Source organism: Sarcophilus harrisii, chromosome 1, assembly GCF_902635505.1.
Source record: "Sarcophilus harrisii chromosome 1, mSarHar1.11, whole genome shotgun sequence".
NCBI lineage: Eukaryota > Metazoa > Chordata > Mammalia > Dasyuromorphia > Dasyuridae > Sarcophilus > Sarcophilus harrisii.
The window spans coordinates 579290594-579310802 of NC_045426.1; the positions used below are offsets into that span (position 1 = coordinate 579290594).

Genomic DNA, 20209 nt, shown 5'->3' on the forward strand with positions numbered 1-20209 from the left:
CATTTAAAATTAAACACTCCAGATTCCTGTTTAGTTTCTAAAGCTTTTCATGGCCTATTACCAATCTATCTTTCCAGCCTTATTGTATCTTACACCTCATCTCATATAAAATGATCCAGACCCACTGGACTTCCCTATGTTGCTCACAGAAAACACTCAATCTCCTTGCTTTTACCTTCTGTGCCTGGAATGCACCCCCTTCTCCCCTCAGTGCTGGGAAATCCTTCTTTTCTTTCAGGAGGTAACCTAAACATCGCCAAATGAAGCCTTTCATAATCTTTCTCCCATCCCCATAGATAGTATTCTCCCTCCTGAACTGCTTTGTATTTAATTACTTTTCTCTGTCTTTAGATTTATTCTATATAGATTCATCTCTCCATTAGAATGTGAGCTTCTTGTGAGCAGGGATCATTTCTGTACCTAACACAATGCTTAATAAATGGGGCAATCGAGCAGTTTCTACCCTCTGTCAGCTCCAGATGTTGAAGCATCCTGTCTTTAAGACATATTGTATAATTTTTTTGGTGTTATTAGGGGAAAGAAAAAGTCCTGAAATCTCTAATAGTGGGCCAAATAGGACTTGAAGCAATCTTCAAAGACAAGATATTCCAACCATCAGAGGATAGGCATAGGGACCTGTCATTTCACTGGTGAAAGGATTGATGACTTGAAGGAATACCCCCTACCAACACAGGTCAGCACCTAACCTGCAATTTATATACTTAAAAGAGTTGTCTGATTCATGGAGAGATTAAATAAATTGCTTAGGATCACAGAGCCAGGGTTCAATGGTAAAATTTGAACCCAGTTCTTCCTAGTTCTGAAGCCAGCTCTGATATATAGCCTCTTTTGGCTGACATATGGTAAATCCTGAGTAAATACTTGTTGGTTGGCTGATTTCTTTTTCAGTTGGCAGATATTGACAAGGCGACACAATATACTAGCATGGGGACCATGAACTAGCCAGTCCTTGTTAGCCTCTTGGATTTTTGGTTCCCTAATCTGTAAAATGGTTGTGAGCATACCATAAAATAATATATAGAAAAATGTCCATTCTTGCTTTCATTTTATAACTTCTGATTGATTCCATAAAGTTATTTTGACACAAGCTTTAGTCATACTTCCCTAAGTCTTGCTAATGGCAAATTTAGCTCAAGTTAATTTCTTTCTACTAAAAAATACATGATCAAGGCAAGCATTTTATATTACTTAAGTGTCACTCTAACCTTTGTTGAGGGCTTTTTTTCTGCAGTTACAGCTAGTACCTGCAAATCTAGTGTTTTCCAATTTTAGTAACTAAAGTCAGTAATTTGCAGAAGATAAGCTCTCAATTTCTTGGTCATTGTAATTTTCCCCAGAACTAGGATGGAACATGGTAAATGGTATCCTTGTTTTATTAGTTACCATAATTTAAATATATTATCTATCTACCATCCATTTAGTTTATCCATTGATCTATTTATCTATCTATATCTATCTATCATCAGTCTTTATATGCATTTGTATCTCTATCTTAAGTCCATCTATTTCTATCTCTTTCCATCCATCTAAACATTTTTCTGTCTCTCAATCTGTCTCTATCTCTGTTGGTCTCTTTCTTTCTGTTTTTATCTGTCTCTCATCACTTTTTGATTTGGGAATTACAGAATTCTGGATAGTCATCATACCCCTCCTCCCTCTGTCTATTTGTATTATATTGTAAATTTACTTAGATTTAATAAGAATCAGCTATTAATTCCATAATAAAAAGGATACTGGAGAATAAAAAGGATACTATTCATCAATTAATTCAATTTTAGTTGCCTTGGTAATATCTGACAAATTGGGGGAAAAACAATAAAAGACTCGAATTTTAAATATAAAAAAATTGAACACAAAGGCTATTCCCATTGCTGCTCTAACATACTTCATATCCTATGAACTATAATAAATGAAATGACAAAGAAAAATTGAACTAATTCAGAAAAAAAGGAGTTCACATATTTATGAGAGGCAGAATGATATGGTGAGATATAAACTAGACTGGGAGTCAGTACACCTAAGTTTAGCTCTTTGTCTATCTACTTATTTGCTATATGGTAAATATTAGCTTTCCCCTGAAGGCCTGTTTCTTCAATGTCAAGATAAGGGAATTAGACTAGATGAATTTTAATGTCCATTTAATCTATAAATTCTATGATCCCTACATATTTAGAAAAGAACCATCTGTACTCATTTAGAATTTAGCTAGACTATTTTTTAAAATTAGTCTTATGAGGAGAATCAAACTAAGGAGGACTTGATCATGTATTTAAGTCAACAGGTATTTATATCCCAGGTACTGGGCTCAGCACTAGGAATAAAAAGGATAAAAAAAAAAATCTTCCAAAGGAATTTATATCCTACCAGGGGAAACATGTACATATAAAACTATATATATAAAATATGTTAATAAAAGATAATTGGGGGAGGGGAGAATACTTTCTAATTTAATATTTTTAAGAAAACAATTATCAAGGAAAGCAAATTAACTTTGAGGCAGCAAGGTGATATAATGGATAGAGTACTGGACTTGGAGTTAGGAAAACTCATCTTCCTCAGTTCAAATCTGACTGCAGATACTTACTAGTTACGTGATCTTGGACAAGTTATTTACTACTGTTTGTCTCAGTTTCTTAATTTATAAAATGAGCTGGAGAAGGAAATGGAGAAGCAAACCATTCCAGTATCTTTGTCAAGAAAACCCTAAATGAGATCAAGAAGATTGAACTGAACAAAAATTAGCTTATTGACTTGTAAAACTCAAGTTTTAAAGAATTGGTTTCTCTTTAGAGAATGGCACAGAGACTTCTAACTGCTCAAGGCAGTTAATACAATCCCCTCATTTTACAGATGAAGCACTGAGGCCCAGGGAGATGAGGTGACAGTGTCCCGCAAGGATTAAAAATCAGAGGTGATGTGGACCAGCAGGTTCTCTGATTCCAGAAGACAATCAGAGGTAACTCTCTAAAAGAAGACAATCTGCTCTTCTGTACCACCTTGCTTCTAAGAGGGGCAAAGACACTTGTTTAAAGAATATAAACAATACACAGGGAGAAAAATGGCATTGATGCACAGCAGAGGTCCCTCAGGAAGCCAGAAAAGCTACTGTTAAATGTTCCACCAGCTACCATCTTTCCAAATAAAACCTTGAAGATGGACTCTCTCTGTTCCCTTTTTGAAAGTATTACAAATTAGGTAGTTAGTTGGTGTGTCTAATTGCTTTGTGGTTCTCATTTTTGTGTGGCAATCTAACACAAATACATGCTTTTATGTGGAGTAGTCTATTAGGTTACACAGCTGTTTTCATTGAATTTTATTATGCTCATAAAACTTTCATAACATTCATAAAAGTAATATTGTAAAAGAGTATTTTTCCACAAACCAGAAGCATGGGCAATGGTCAAAAATGACAGATTCACCATTAAATGTGAAATGCCCCTTGACAGCTCCAAGATTAAATAACTTCACACCACTACTCATTTTTCATCCCTAAATGAGATAACGCCAAATTTTGTCATTTGTTCTCAATTTCAAAAGCTGCTTCCTTAAAAATTTTCTTTTTATTTCAGAGTCTCAGTAACCTTGGGTCAAGAAATACGCAAACTCTGGGCACTAAATACTCACCAAGTAAGTCTGAGGATCTCAAATTTTCTTTCAGAAAAGTAACAGACATAATAGCACTACCTGAAAAAGAAAATGATCATTAATGGCAAATCTTATGACATTTACTCTACAGATAGTTATTTTCCAAAAGAAGTAAGGCAGTTTCCAACTTACAAAGGCCCAATTTATGAAATTTCCTTATAAATAAAATTAGTTGTAACTAGGGTAGAGTGACCTGAGCTTTCCCCAGAGTGCTTAAATTTAGAGGTGCAAATCTTGGGACAATTTTTCTATTTCTGGGAAGTCATCACTTCCATCTGGGACTCCTACCTTCCCCCTCCCAAAGAACACAGTCCTTCAACAGTTTAGAAACTTTGGGATATGGGGTATACTTCCTTTCACTCACAAACTTAAGTTCTTCTGTTTTCTCTACTCCCTTCTCCTCCTTCTTCTCTTCTCCCAAGGGTAAAAATTCTCAGTTATGCCTGTTATGTTTAGCTAGGGACTCACTTTTAAGACTTCCCAGAACTTTCTTTATCTTCCTCCACTTCCTAGAAATATCCTGGAATCCTATTCTTTCTCTTCTGCTGTTGGAGAAGCCTGGGATTCCTACTCCTACTTAGCTTGCTGATCCTAGTGATACACAGAACCTATTTTATTTTCCTGCTTTCATGTTGCAGTTGGACATTTCATTTCTGATCATAAAGCCAAATATTAAAAAGAGCTTGGGGAGATGTATTCCTGGTGCCTCAAGTTAAAACTTGGAATGAATTTTCTCTATAAAAACAGTATTCCAAATGAAATTATGTTCCATAATATCATAGATAGCACATTTCAGTTACACAGTAGGTAAGATGGTATATTGTGAACTGGTCAGAGACTCAAATACCATCCAGGTATGTGGGAATAGGGAAATGTGTTCCAGATTCCTAATTACTAAAATACAAATTATTGTGACTTTTGTCACACCAGACATTCATTAATTGGATACTACCTATACTAATACATGGCCAACAAGTCCAATTATTTGTCCTACAAGAGGGAAACAGAGATACAGACACCCTAAAATGAAGTTTTTGTATTTAATTTTGGAATTTGCTGTTGTGTTTCCATTTGAATGGGCAACTATGTGACTCAATGGATAGAATACCAGGTCTAAAGTCAGAAAAACTAATCTTCCTGAGTTCAAATCTGGTCTCATACTCTTACTGTGTGATTCTGGCACAAGTCATTTAATCCTGTTTGCCTCAGTTTCCTCATTTGTAAAATCTGCTGGAGAAAGAAAAGGTACTCCAGTACCTTTGCCAAGAAAGCCCCTAAAAGGTTTGAAAGGTCAGACAGGACTGAAAATGACTGAACAACAATTCCATTTGAAAATGGACATATCAGGTATTCTAGGAATTCCATTTGAGCGGAATAATGAACTTTATGAAGCTCTGATTCAAAATAAGCTGGGAATCTGTCCAGTTCTTTTTTGCCCATTTTCCAATTTCATTTTAAGCAGTAAGATAAGCAGAACTGACCTCTTATAAATCTCCCCTATAACAGGCTCCTTTAGGAATAGGTATCTAACAGAGTAAAATAAACAAGGGAGTGGGAGATGTCAACAAAGGCAAATTTAATTGGAGGAGGTGTTAACTGTCAAACTTGAAAATGAGATTTGCAATGGATAAGCTGACACATAGAGAGCTTTCTTATTAAATTAAGAAGACTAAGTCATACTTTATAGATTGTTAGAGATGGAAGGGAATTTAGAAATCATCTAGGCCAGCTTGAATCAGGTATAAATTAAAATACTATGGTTTCCTCTTCCTTTTCTGTCTCTCCCCTCTGCTTTCCTCTTATTCTTCTGTCTCTCCCTTCCTTCTCTCTCTCCTTTCTCTGTCTCTCCTCCCTTTTATGTCTCTCTCCCCCTTCTCTCTCTCTTATCCTTCTGCCGCCCTCTTTTTTCTGTCTCTCTATACCTTCCTTCTCTCTCTTCCTTCTTCATCTCTCCTCTCTTTTTTCGGTTTCTCTTCCTTCTGTCTCTCCTCTTTTTTTCTCTCTGCTTCCTTCTCTATGTCTTTCTTCCCCTTCTCTGTCTCTTGCTTCTGTTTCTCTCTTTTCTCTCTTCCTCCTTTCTCTGTATCTCTTCCTTTTCTAGCCCTCTCTTCTTTTGCTGTCTCTCTCTTTTCCTCTTCTCTCTCTTTTTCTGCATTCCCTCCTTCTCTATCCCTCTCTTTCTTCCCTGAGTCTTTGTCCTTCTCTCTTCCTTCTCTGTTGCCCCCCTTCTCCCTCTTCTTTTTTCTTTGTCTCTCCCCTTCTGTCTCTCTTTCCTCCTCTGTCTTATTCTCCCATCTCTTTCTTTTTCTTTATCTCTTCCTTCTCTGTATCTCCATTTATTTCTCCTCCTCTCCCTTCTCTCTGCTTTCTTCCTAATATTCTCTATTATAAATTGAGATCTTATTTAACACTACTATTTCCAATGATTAGAGCTAAAAAACCTCCTAGTAAAGATCTTTATTACTCACTATTCAGAATGATAGACTTTCAGAGACATAAGCAAACATCCTGTTCAAGTGATACCCTGAAATCAACAAATGGCTAAGAAGTTGGGCCCCTCTTTGTTTAAAGTCAGTCCATTCTGCTTCTGGATAGTGTTAATTATTAGCTAGTTTTTCAGTTTCTCCATTGGTAAAATGAAGGGATTAAATTGATCACTTCTGAAGCCTCTTGTGCCTCTAAAGGTAGGGTCCCATCATCTGTTCTCCAGAATTGAGACTGAATTTGCCTCTTTATAACATCTACCCACTAACCCTAGTTCTAGAATCCTCTGTGTCCATGAACAACAAGCCTTATCCCTCCTCAGTGGATAAGTCCTTGTCTATCCCTGGAGGATGGAGGGCACAGACTCTTCTTGTTTATGGAAAACAAGACATTATGGACTTTGATTTATAATACATCCCCCAATTTGAAAGAAACAATAGTATCAGAAACATAGATTTAGAGGGAACTTAGATGTTCCCTCCTCTCTGTTAATATGCACAAAATAACTAATCCCAACAAGAAGGAAAATGTTGCTTTCATATAATTTTAGAATCAGAAGGGACATTGCAAATCATCATATTTATTTCTTTCCTTTTACACATGAAGAAACTGAGTCTCAGAGAGGTTAACTGATTTCCTTAGGATTAACAACAGAGCCAGAAGTAGAATCCAGATTTTAAATTTCCCATTCCTCTGCTTTTTTAGTGGAATAAATAAAATTTTAATTACAGAAAAAAGACAGAAATTTTTTTAAAAGTTGAGACATAGTAAAAAGGACATGATCAAACAGGATTAAAAGCATAAAAGGTGACAATTTAATATCAATTAACATTTCTTAAGGATTCAAGAGTATGTTGGATCCAGGTGAGAATGGATTAAGTTTTCAGTGTGATGCTAACCTAAATCAAATTGCTTACTGTTTTGGAAAGGGGCAAGGTAGGGAGGAAGAGAATTTGGAACTAAACAAATTCAAGCAAATATTACAAACTGTTTTTACATGCAATTGAGAAAAATAAAATATCATTTAAAAATAAATTTATACTTCAGAAATTGGCAAATGCTATAAATCAGGCACTGGTTTATTATTTTTTATAATCTAGAAGTAAGAAAGTAATGAAGAAAATGTTAATAATGCAAATTAATTTTAAAATTTTGTACTTCTCCTCCCCCATTCATCAGAATGACAGTTGTGAAACCTTTACCAGCACATTATTAAGATAAAAAATATCAGAGAGGAAAAATTGCCATCCCATATAAAATTTCTGCTGATTGAATTAATCAATTAACCAGCCAACTGGTATTATTAAGGATGCACTGTGTCAGGCTCTGGGCAAAGAGCTGGGGATACAAAAACAAAAATAAAACAAGAAGCATATATTTTATGGGGGGAGAGAACAATATATATATATACATATATGTATATACAAATATATATCTATGTTTATATATATGCATATTTACAAAGTAAATACAAAATAATTGGCATTGGGAATAAAGTAATAACTGGAAGATCAGGAAAAGCTTTGTGTTGGACATGGTTATGAGTTGAGCTTTGATAGAAAGTAAGAATTTGGGGCAGCTAGGTGGCACAGTGGATAGAGTACTGGCTCTGAAACTAGGAGGACCTGAGTTCAAATCCAGCCTCAGATACTCAATACTGCCTAGCTGTGTGACCCTAGGAAAGTCATTTAACCCCAATTGCCTCAGCCAAAAAAAAAAGGAATTCTAAAAATTAGAGATAAGGAGAAAGAAAGTATACTTTAAGTATACTTGTGAATATGTGAAAAAGAACTAATAGAATATATAAATGAATTTTTAAAAAGCATTTGTGAAACCCTAGCTATGTATAAAATCTTGTGCTAAGTGCTAAAGATACAGTTCTATAGTAGCCTAGCTCTCAAGGGGGCTCACATAGACAATATATAGGAGGAAAGCAAATGGCAAGTCCCAGTAAAGGTACAGCAGCAGGGCAGGTGTAAATGACCAAAGGTCTTGAGGGTATAATTGCATGCCAGATGTTAAGGTTCTGTGGTATTAAAGACAAAAATCCAGAATGGATGACAAAGATGGATGAGAAGAACTAATGGCTCTTACATCAGATAGCAGAGCCTGGAGACTTCCATCTTACTAAAAATATTGCAATTTGTGATTCTTTTAGTGTTGTGGGATGGTTCCTTAAAGTGATAAAGTAGGTTAAAAGCCATCTCACTAACATTTGGAAAAAAGAAAGTAGGTCTTTTAGAGTAAGGTGGGAAGAAGGCAAGGATCAGCATCTAGCCAGAAGAGATAAAGGGGAAAGGGTCATTGGTGGGAAAGTTGGGAAGGAAGAGCTCTCCCATAGGGTTTGCTCTTACTGGGTCTGGGCGGTCAGAGCAAGATATGGCCTGCTGGATCTGGGGTGGGTTGGGAGGAGGTGAGGGAAGGTCACCTTACATTGTTTGTTCCATATAGAAGGTCTTCCTAATATCTTATATGTTTAAAAAATTTATTCTGAACTTACCACATTCCAAATAATATGAACATTTTCATATACAAAATAGAAAAAAGAGAATAAGAAGTTTACAAATGTTCATGAAATCATGAATCTTTTTTGAAGATAGTTTGCTAACCCATCTATGTATATCTCTAATTATCTGTCTAACTATCTAACTGTCAATTTATCTATCTTTCTATCCATTCATTTATCCATCTATCTATCCATCTATTTATTCATCTACTTATCTCTCTTTCTCCTTTATCTATCTATCTATCTATCTATCTATCTATCTATCTATCTCCAGCATATAAATTCTTGTCTTTCTAAGACTGGAAACCTTTTATAAATAATGTCTGTGATCCACATTTTTCTTAGTTTCTCCATACTGCCTAACAAGTTAAAAAAAAATAAGATATCTCTTGAGACCTACTATGTTCAGGGTACTATGGGGGGGAGGGAAAGGTACAAGATACAGTCTAGATCCTGAGCAGTTTATGATTTAGTTTGAGACCTAAGACATGCAGTGCTAAAAAATAGACGTCAGCAACAATTTCTGACAAACTGCAGTAGTTAATTAATTGGCAAAGAAAACAAGCAGAGAGTTTGCTGCTATCTTCACCAGCTTGAGAAGCCTTCATGCAAGAGGTGGGCATTAAAAAGAATAGGTAGGATTGGACAAATAGAAAAGCAAAAGGTGTGTTAAACTGAGTAGAGGCATGGATTTGAGTCTCAATACTTCTGATTTTTACTTGCACGAAACTGGACAAGTTGCTTAATTTCTCTAGGCCCCAGTTTCCTTATCTTTAAGAGGTTGTACTAGATGAAAGGACAGCTGGGTGTTGTAGAGCATAGTATGCTGAGCCCTGGAGTTTGGAAGATTCATGTTCCTAAGTTCAAATCTGGCCTTGGATACTTATTGGATGTGTGATGTTGGGCAAATCACTTAAACTTGCTTGCTTCAGTTTCATCATCTGTAAAATGGAGAAGGAAATGGCAAGCCGTTTTTTTCCCATGAAAAGTTGGACATGGTTGAAATGAGTGAACAACAGTAACAATAAAAACTAACTAGAAATCTGAACAACAATAGATAAACTCTGAGTGCTTCATGAGACTAAATCTGTGATTCTATTTCTGTTGACAGATCCTTTACAATAGACTTGTATCCTCCCTTACTCTATTTATTTGTGATCCTTAGTTTGGGAAACATTGTTATTATCAATTCATCAACAGTATTTATTAAGTATTCACTATATGCTAGGCACTATGATAGGCAACAGAACATAGAAATGTTCAAGAGTGCCTTTTCTGGAGAAAAAAAAAGATGTATATACAATTTAAATTTAATTTGCATTATTACCATTTTCTCCATCACTTTCTTAAGACAACTGAAGAAGACTGATGGCATCATGGGTAATGTTCTGACTTGTGTGTGAATTGGATTTAAGTGAGGCAAGATTGGTCAAATTCATCAACAAAAAAATAAATCAAGTCCCTATTTGTAGCATCCTTTTTGGAGGTGTAAATGCTCACACACTGAAAATTTAATAATCCTCCCTCAAGAGTCTGGTTGAACTGGCTCCAGGACAAACTTGTATACAAATAGAAGAGTAAAATAGTCTCTTTTAAGAAGTTTATGGTTGAGTTTACATTCTGCATTGATGTAGGCAATCAGGAACTACTAAGAGCTCTTAAATATTAGAGAGGTAAGAGAAAAGGAATATTTTAAGAAGACATTTAATCACAAAGTATAGAATGGATTAAAAATTAAAGTGGACAAGAGATTAGGCATAAGAACACTAAACAGGAGACTGCTGAAGTAACTCTATTTACTGGGTCATTGCCTGAACTGGTGTGATGGCTTTAAGGAAAAAGAAGAGAAACACTTGAGCTGTTTTGCTTGTTTCATTCAATAAATGCAAGGCCTATCACTCCTACTGCTAAATATCACTACACTTGCTGAAAGAAACAAACCTACTATAATACCTGCTGTGGCCTATTCTCTCAAGTTATAGTTGGAGGTTTTCAGGAGGAAACTACAGAAAGATGATTGAACTCAGGTTCATATGAATAATATCATGGGTAACCACTTTGATTATTGTATGGCAAATGAGCCCCTATTGATATGTTGATATAATTAATTCTTGGAAAAGGCATTTACTAACACAGTATAGAAACAAAAGCAGCTATAAAACACTCTCCCTATAAACTTAGGGTATTGTTCTCCATATAAAACATACCATTATGGGAAGAGTAGGCATAGAGTACAATGGTAGTGAGACACACATGTGTCCAAGGAACTCACAACTACAGCATGCATGTCATTAATGTCCTTTCTTTTCTGGTAAAGTCTGAGGAAATCTCCCTACTGTGTAGGAGAAATCTATTGGACAGTTGTTCAGCTGGCATTCCAAGGTCCACTACTCTCTAAAGTTCAATTCCAAATGATCAAAACTAATTGGTTTTTTTTTTGTTTTTTTTTTTTTTTACTGAAAATCAATGTTAAAAAATTATCAAAAATCCCAGAATGACCATAAAAAAAGGGAAGTGAAAAGACACCTCTCCCAACTCTGCAATCCGTGATATAGCATATTTCCTTTTATTGTGCTTTGCAAATATTGCACAATTATTTTTATAAATTGAAGATTTGTGGCAACTTTGAATGGAGCAAATCTATCAGTGCCATACTGCTGATAGCATGTGCTTACATTGTATCTCTGTGTCACATTTTAGTAATTCTTGCAATATTTCAAACTTTTTCATTGTTATTTATTATAGTGATCTTTGAATAACCCTACATTGGCTTCTAAGTGTTTAAAAAAAAGGGAAAGTCAAACTTCATTGCTGTCTTATTTGAAGAAATTATCACAGCCAAACCAACCTTCAGCAGCTATTACCTTGATTAATCAGCAGCCATCAGGATAAAGGCAAGACTATATAACTAGCTGAATTTAATAATGATAACATTTTTAAAGCAATAAAGTATTTTTAATTAACATACGTACATTTTTAGAGATTGTCCCTTTAATAGAATACAGCATAATATAAACACAACTTTTATTTGCAATAGAAAAAAAAAGATTAATTGTTTTTTGAGTTCATTTCTTTTCTGCTTACAGAGATTGCATTCCTTAAAGGTGCTTCCAGCCTCAAGTGGCTATTTCTCTGTATTTACATTTATCTACATTAACAGTGTATGCCTCTGTTCCATTAATTATATTTTGAACTCTCTCCAATTGACTTTTTAATTGCTGAAAGAGGTCTCTTCTAGGTAAATAGTTCTTCTATCAGCCATAACTAATTTTCATTAGGGGTAAGGAGGAGTGAATATTCTCTCCTCTCTACACAATAGAGAAAGGGCTAGATTCTTCCTTGAATTCAGGTTTCTACCAGAATTCTTTGAAAAAAAATGATAATATCTTTTGAGGATCATTTATGACTGTGACCATCTTCTATCAGCCAATGAGGAACATTCCTTCTAATCCAATCACTTCCTAAACTGTTAACACCATAGCACATTGTTAATACATTAATACTTCATTATTCTCAGATGAAAATATTTCATTTAGGGCAATTAGATGGTTCAATGGATAGAACACCAGTCCTAAAGTTATGAGAACCTGAGTTCAGTAAGACCTTAGACACTTAACACTTACCAGCTGTGTGACCCTGACACACTTAACCCCAATAGCCTCACAAAGAAAATATTTCATCATTTTGTGATTATATACTGGGAATACATGAACTATGGAAATCTCGCTTCATACAGTATTATTTCAACCAAAAAAATTAAAATGATTCACAAATGGTGTTCAAATTCATAATACAATTCCTGCTTGACATTTTGTAATTGAAGTCTATACTAAATAATCTAAATCCATTTTTAATATTCTGAATTTAATATTAATAAGAAACAACTTCTTATATCCTGTCAGTCCAAGTGTGGCTAAAATGAATTTGAATTTGAATGGGGGAAAACTATATTTTTATTTCAAACAATTGGTTTCCATGGTAATGCTACATATTTTATACATTTTTTTTTCTGAGAAGGGGTCCATAGGATTTACCAGACTGCCAAAGGGGTCTCAATTCCAAAAAAGTTAAAAATCCCTTCCTTAAAGTAATTTAAGGTTGTTGTTGTTCAATTGTTTCCATCATGTCCAACTATCTGTGATTCCATTTTTCCAGAGATAGTGGAATGGTTTGCCATTTCCATCTCCAGCTTATTTTACAAATGAGAAATTCTGACAAAGAGGATTAAGTAACTTGTCCAGGGTCTGAGGTCACATTTGAACTCAGGTCCTCTGGACTCCAGGCCCAGCATTATATATACTGCACCACCTAATTGCCTTATTAACACTGAAACTTTATATATAACATATAATAATATAACCTTAATAATTAAGGTTAGTAAGTAACCTTAATAAGGGAAGACCTTATTAACTCATTCCAGAGTGCTCTTCCTATATATGACCTAGGATTAGAAAGAAATTTTGAAATCATGTAGTCTAAACCTCACCTTTTATTTTACAGAGGTCCAGGTTCTCTGGCTCAAATTTAATGTTCTTTCTACCATACTGTCTCTCTTAAAAAAAGCAGCCAAGAAGAAAACACTGTTTCTTTGTGTACAGAAAATATCAAATCATTTCTTATCTCTTCCTCTCTACTTTTTTTCTTTCTCCTGGTTGTGGAAAGTAGCTCCTCTACCTCATAAAAAGAAGCCCTTCTTGTTCTTTTGCTTATATTGCAAACCACATCAAACTTTAGCTGTTTGGCAAAAACCAGCCTCCTTAAACATCTTCTCTTGTTATAAATAATAAATGCCCATTTATAAATAATTAAATGACTATTTCTCCCCTCTCTTCCCAATAATAGAGCCATAACATTTTGGCTTTATAATTATATGGAGGTTATGCCCAGACATTCTAGCTGAGGAGGCAATATGTTCTTAACTCTGGAAAGCAGAGGAGCTGAATTCTCTTATCAAATATTTTATCTCCTATGAAAATGCCCCCTCACAGAGCAATGGATCAAATATTTCATGTGAAGTATTGTAATTGTGAATTGCATTAAATTATCATCAATACCATCAACACCGCTACCATCACCACTACCAACAACAACTAGAGAATTAGTTTCCTAGTACTATGGAGGGACATGGTGTCCAATGACCAAATCAAAGTAACCACTTCCTGAATATAGCCTCTTCAGAAAAGTAGTAAATCCCATTGGCCCCATCTTCTATTACCTGATTTCTTGGCTATACTATCTTGATTTGTGATGAATTGCTCTTTAGTAGTGACTCACTAGCAATTTCTATGTTTGTTTTTTGCCTCTACCCTCACTGATAAAAGCTATTATCATCTTTACTTTTTGATATCTATTTCTTTCTTGATATTTTCATGCTTAAGTATGACAATCAGATTAAATAAGCTTTTAGTCTAAATAAGCTTAATGTATGTGTGTGTGTATTTGTAGATGAGAAATATCCTTTGCAGTTTAAAGTTGGTTGGTTGGTTTTTTCCCTTTGTTCTGGAAGAGGACCAAAATGACATTATTATGTTGGAGTCAAGGTACAGTATGTTCTAGTGTGGCTGATCAGACTAATACCAGTTTGGGAGGCTTTACCACAGATCAAGCAAAAATAGTCTGCATGAATATTTGGAATGGAGATGTCTCTAAATTTATGCATCTCATGTTTCTTTTGAACTACTGAAATTCTGGATTGCTCAGAGAGCATAGTGCTTTCTTTGATGTAGGCACGCCATACAAGACTGTCCTATGCCAGTTTCTCCCATGTTTCACAATCAATTCCAAAGCTCTTCAGAGAGACCTCAAGAGTGTCCTTTTACTGCATCTTCAAACCTTCATGTGAGTGCTTACCTTGCATGAATTCTCTATAAAATAGTCTTTAGCAAACATATGTTTGGCATTCAAACAATGTGGCCAATGTGCATGCTCTCTGCAATAATTGGAATGCTTGGCAACTGAGAAAAAGGACCTCAGTGTCCAGTACCTTATCTTGCCAGGTGATTTTCAGGATCTTCCTAAGACAATCCAAATGGAAACAATTCCATTTCCTGGCACAACACTGGTAGACTATCCAGGTCTCACAAGCATATAACAATGAAGTCAGCACAATAATTCTGTAGACTTTGGTAGTCAGTCTATCTGACTACCCTTTTCTATCCCAAACTTACCTTCACAGCCTCCCAAACACTGCTAGCTGTAGCAATGCATGTATCTACCTCATTGACCATGTGGACTTCCATGGAAAATATATTGCCTTCAAGCTTTAATAGTAGAAAACTGCACTAAGATTTTTAGGATACCTTATATAAAATAAAACAAGTTTGCAAACTACAGGTTAAGAATCTTAATCCAAGAAGAGCCTTTACCTTGAAATTCTTATTCCTTTATATTAATAAGAAGAAACCTTATAGGATAGAGGACAGACTTGGAATCGTGAATGTCTGGGTCACTTAACTGTTCTCTCTCATCTTCCTCATTTGTAAAATGGGGACATTAGCACTTTAGTAAGTACCTATCAGAGATAAGGATTTCATTGGTATAGGAAACTCCCTCACACCAATGCACCTTCTCTGCAACTCAAGAGTCTTAGACAGTGATTGAAAGCACTGAAAAGTTGTAACTTGTCCAGATCACTCACCCAACATGTGTCAGGATCAGGACTTAAGTGCAAATCTTCATGCTGAGTTTTCCTGTGCTTAGAACAGTGTCTGGTATACAGTAGGTACTTAACAAATGTTCACCAACTGAACCTATGCAGTCATTGATTGACTGATATTTAAGAACAGCTCTTTTTCCAAGACTCCACATTGCCTTTCTTATGAGTAGCTAAGGGGCTACAATGAGATAAAGAACGTTACAAAATTTAAAACACTTCATAAATATCCATTGCTATTATGAGAGATGCATTATGAGAGAATAGAGATGCATTTACAGAGAGATCTACGGTTTCTGGGTCCCTAGTAATGTCAAACCATAAGGTAAAAGACATGGTCAAGTAAATCCAACAAATATATTCAGGGTGTCCTAAAAGTCTCAGTGCAGTTTAAACTATTAAACAATTGAAACCACACTGAGACTTTTGGGATAGCCTACCTACTAGGAACAATTCATTATTCTTGGCATGCTAGCCAAGAGGAGCTTACTGGAGATTTTCCTAAATACTTAAAAGGATAACAATATCAGGAAGAAAACCCTAGCTAAGTACCCAAAATTTGGTAGCATTTAGTTTTCAGATGGATGCATGTGTGTGAATATTGGGTATTCAGAGAAGGCTTTGTGGATGTCAGAGTTTTAAGATAGTCCTCTCTGTGAATTTTTACTTTCTTTCTTTATCAATGACTTTGATCAAGATTTCATTCAGGATGTATGTTAAAATGGTAAGAGCACTGGATTTAGAGTAAAAATATCTGAATTCAAATCCTGCCTTTCACTGTCTACCTGTTTCACCTTGGATAAGTCACCTTTCTGAGAATCAGTTTATGAAAGAGAAGGTTGGACTGATTGGTATCTAAGGATCTGTTCCAGTTCTAGATCTTTGCTTCTTGTTTATATGCAAAAGACATAAGTAGAAAGGATGAATCTTCTAAATACTCTGAATGTTATCTGAAGGTTCTTAGAAGAATCTACAGCCCTGTAATTCTAGCCCAGGAGAAGCACAAGGAAAGTGAATCAAAAAGGAAGCTTATAAGAAGAAGCTGGACCAGGCTGAACAAAAGGAATAATGCCTAAGATACGCTTTATGCCTTGCAATCCAGCCATCTGGCTATTCCTCCAATTTAAACTGATCTGCTCTGAAGAGACAAAAAACAGTCCAGTTGGAGAAGACTGAAAGATAGTTTTCAAAGAAGGGATTTAGGGGTTGTGGGGGAAGGGGAAGGGCAGGGAGGAAGCCATGTGTGCACAATATTTTCCTTTATTCTCTTCTCAAAATGTGGGGCATAAATGCCAAAAAATTAAATACTTGAAAATTTACATGGTCTTTCTCTGTCTCTCTCTGTCTTTTGACTCTCTTTCCTCTTCACTGATTTGACAAGATATACACGAGGAAATGGTAAAACTTTTTTAGGGGAAAAAGTTAATTTAAAAAATTTTTACATGGAGTTTTAACACTTAAAATATTGGTTGCTTTGTCCACACCTGCACAAATATATTGCTACCACTTAATCTATTTAATCAAGTGCAAACAAGTATTTGATGGGTTTAAAAGGCTCATTTAATTAATTTTTGCAAACAATTTCATAAACCCTAGAATTATAACCCAGTACTTTCAATCATCTGGTTCCTAAAAGCAATGTGTATCTATATAGTACTAATCTTAAAATTCCTTATGAATTTTAATCTTTTTGATAAAACTAAAAATTCAAATTTTTAAAAAACTGGTTTATAGAGATTGCTACACAGTATTTAAGTGAAAGTTGAGTAAATCTTTTTTTATCAAGAAAAGAATACTCTTTGGGGAGGGGGGAAGACAAATCTGTGATTTATTTTATTAGTATAGGCAGTTCTCTATGAGGAACTTTCTCTATCAGACCAGGATCTGCTTTCAAATTTCGTCTTCAAGAGCTGGCTGGGATATTAAGAGGTTAAATAATTTGCTTCAAATCACATGTCCAGTATATATCAGAGGTGGGACTTAAAGTTCTCTCTACTCTTAAAGTAGCATACTAAGGCATGCTACTTTTGTATCATAAATAAGGATGCCCCTAATTAGATGACATGATATAATGCCCAGATGAAAGGTCTGGGAATCAGGAGACCTGATGTCTAGCTCTGAAACAAACTAACTTAAGTTCTTTTTTGTGCAATCTTTGCTAATGGAAGAGGACCTTTTCTATAAGACTCTATGACCCATGGAGATAAGAGAAGGAAAAGGGGACTAAGGACAGAGAAACATACACAATCTCTGGTAGAAGCACAGGGGAAAAGATAACGACCAATGCCTTCTCAAGAGCTATATGCTCCTTTCCATATCTGGCTCTCTTCTAGACTGACAGGGATCACATTCCTTATAGTTGCTTTCTGCCTGAGATAGTAAGCTTCCTTTTTATGTGCCCCCAGGGCTTTGATTTTTTAGTCAGCTAATGGCAAGCTGCCACCCTAATTCCACCAAAGAAAACTTTTTCACAATCATCTCATAAAGATGTAACAAACTACTGTATTCTTTGCATTTCATTTAATACATTAACACCCTGTTGTTTTTTTCACCGGCCCCTTCAATGATTTCATTAACTAAGTGGGGGGGTAATGGGATGGGGGGAGATAAAAATTAATTGATTAATCCCTGTACTTCAAAATACATACTTACATACAAATGTGCACATATGATATATACATATCATACATACATACATACTATGCGTGTAATTGCTCTTTTCTAGAAGTAGAACCTAAAGGAAGTAGGCTCCATTGGGTTGATTTTGGGAAAGGGAATACATAGTAGATACAGAATAAAAAAAACCTATAGGCTTTGGGGTTTTTTTGCCTGTAATATCAATAATTTTGTTAGCCTCTGAAATAGGTTGGAGGCAATCAGTCAGTCAATAAGTATTTATTAAATGCCTACTATGTGTCAGCATTTGGCAACCCTAAAATCTAAGGTGAGAGAAGTAAATAAAGGAGGCAGAGAGATATTTTTTGAGGAGAAAAAAGGAAATAGAAAGGAGATTAGGCCTGGAGGAAAGAAATTCAGTAGGATTATTAATTCAGAGTATTGAAATGATTAAAAAAATTAAGTTTTACATGAAAAGTAATAAGGAACCACTGGACAGTTTGCAAAAAGGATAGTACTTTTGAACTAATCCTGGGATACTTCCATTTCTCAAACTCTTCCATGAAATTCTGATGGTTCATAAGACAAAAATGGGGGAGGGGTTTCTGAGAAAATGTCAGTGCTGATAATACTTTTCTCTCTAAAATATTAACTATGAAATTGTTTGAATAAAAAACTACTCATTATCAATCAGTTCATAAACATTTATTAAGCACCTAATATGAGCTGGAGATACAAAAAGAGGCAAAAGAATTTTTGTCTCTTGAGGAACTCACAAGCTGAGGGAGACAACAAGCAAACAAATAAATAAACAGGATAAATAGGAAGTAGGAAAGAGAGGGAAGGTGCTAGAACTTTTAGGAGACGTTGTTGGAAAATTTTTCTTATAGAAGATGGGATTTTAGTTGGCACTCAAAGAATGCTAGAAATGCCAGTGAGGGGAGATGAAAGGCAGAGAGGATTCCAGGGATGGAGAATAGCCAGAGAAAATATTGGAGCTGATAGTGTCTTGTTCATGGAAAAGCCAGGAGGCCTGTGTCACTAGATTGAAGAGTATATTTGGGGGAGTAAAATGTAAGAAGCTTAGAGAGGTAGAAGGGTGCTTTGTAACTCACCCTGGAAGTAACAGGAAGCCACTGAAGTTTATCGAGTGGGGGTAGGAGTGACATGGTCAGATCTGTCCTTCAGAAAAATCACTTTAGTGACTGAATGAAGGAAGGATGGATTGGAGTGAAGGGATATTTGGGGCAGGCAGATTTTCCAGTAGACTATTGGGATTATCTAGGGGTAAATTAATAAGGGCCTACACCAGTGTGATGACCATGTCATAGAAGAGAAAGTACCATATTTGAGAGATGCTGCAAAAGTGAAATTAATGACATCTTGGATGCGGGGCCTAAGAGATAGTGAAGAATTCAGGATAAGTCTTAGTATGAGCCTGGGGGACTGGGATGATGATGTTGATCTCTATAGCAAAGAGGAAAGTAGGAAGTAGGAAGAGTTTAGGGGTTAAGATAATGAATTTGGTTTTGGATATGTATTGTGATTGTTTGGTATGAAAATAGGCTTAACTGCCTATGTTTTGCCTTATCCATTTTCCTGACTTTCCTTTATCTAAAGAGAATTTTGCATCCTTGCAGCCTCACACCAGGATTTATGGGTATGTTGAAATATTTTCAGTTTAAAGTTGTTCTGTGAGCAAAATAATTTAGGAAATAACTGTTCTATGCCAAGAAGGAACAACTTTCATTTACACAACCCTTTACTATCTACACAGTATTTATCATCTATATGAGAGGCATTTGTAATAACAGCTGGAATGAGGTCTCCTTGAATATGAGGTGTTCAAAAATGAGAAGAAGCTTTGATTAATTATGTAGCCATGCTAATCCTTCATTTGGTGGCAAATGCATCTCCAAACAAGGGATTACCCAGTAATTCTGCCTCTCTATCAAGGATTGGAAAGGGGAAATCATGCCTAAAGACTTAGGTGCTTAAAGGAGATTTATTAAAAACTATTCTTTACAGATCCACAGCTTGTTCCATTGTGCCACACCACAGGCAATGGGAAGGAATGTGCTGCTAATCTCCTTAAGCAAAGGAGGTAAAAAGAATAACAACATCAACAAACAACAATCCTCTAATATTTTCTCCAGGACAAAGCTGTACTCCCAAGGAGTTATTTATTAAATGGCATTTAACTACCCCATGTTATTGCATTTCATAGGCAGATTAGGTTGAATAAAGTTAATAATATAATTAGATCCGATGAGTAAGAAATCTTT

General features: G+C 35.4%; 1 protein-coding gene across 1 annotated transcript in view; it reads right to left on the reverse strand.

Annotated features, from left to right (window-relative positions):
* NIPAL2 (NIPA like domain containing 2) overlaps positions 1-20209 on the reverse strand; it is a 130399-nt gene that overhangs the window by 41027 nt on the left and 69163 nt on the right. Inside the window, exon 4 of the mRNA XM_003760280.3 lies at positions 3646-3705. Within this exon, the coding sequence (XP_003760328.2) occupies positions 3646-3705 (60 nt within the window). The remainder of the gene's footprint in view (positions 1-3645; positions 3706-20209) is intronic.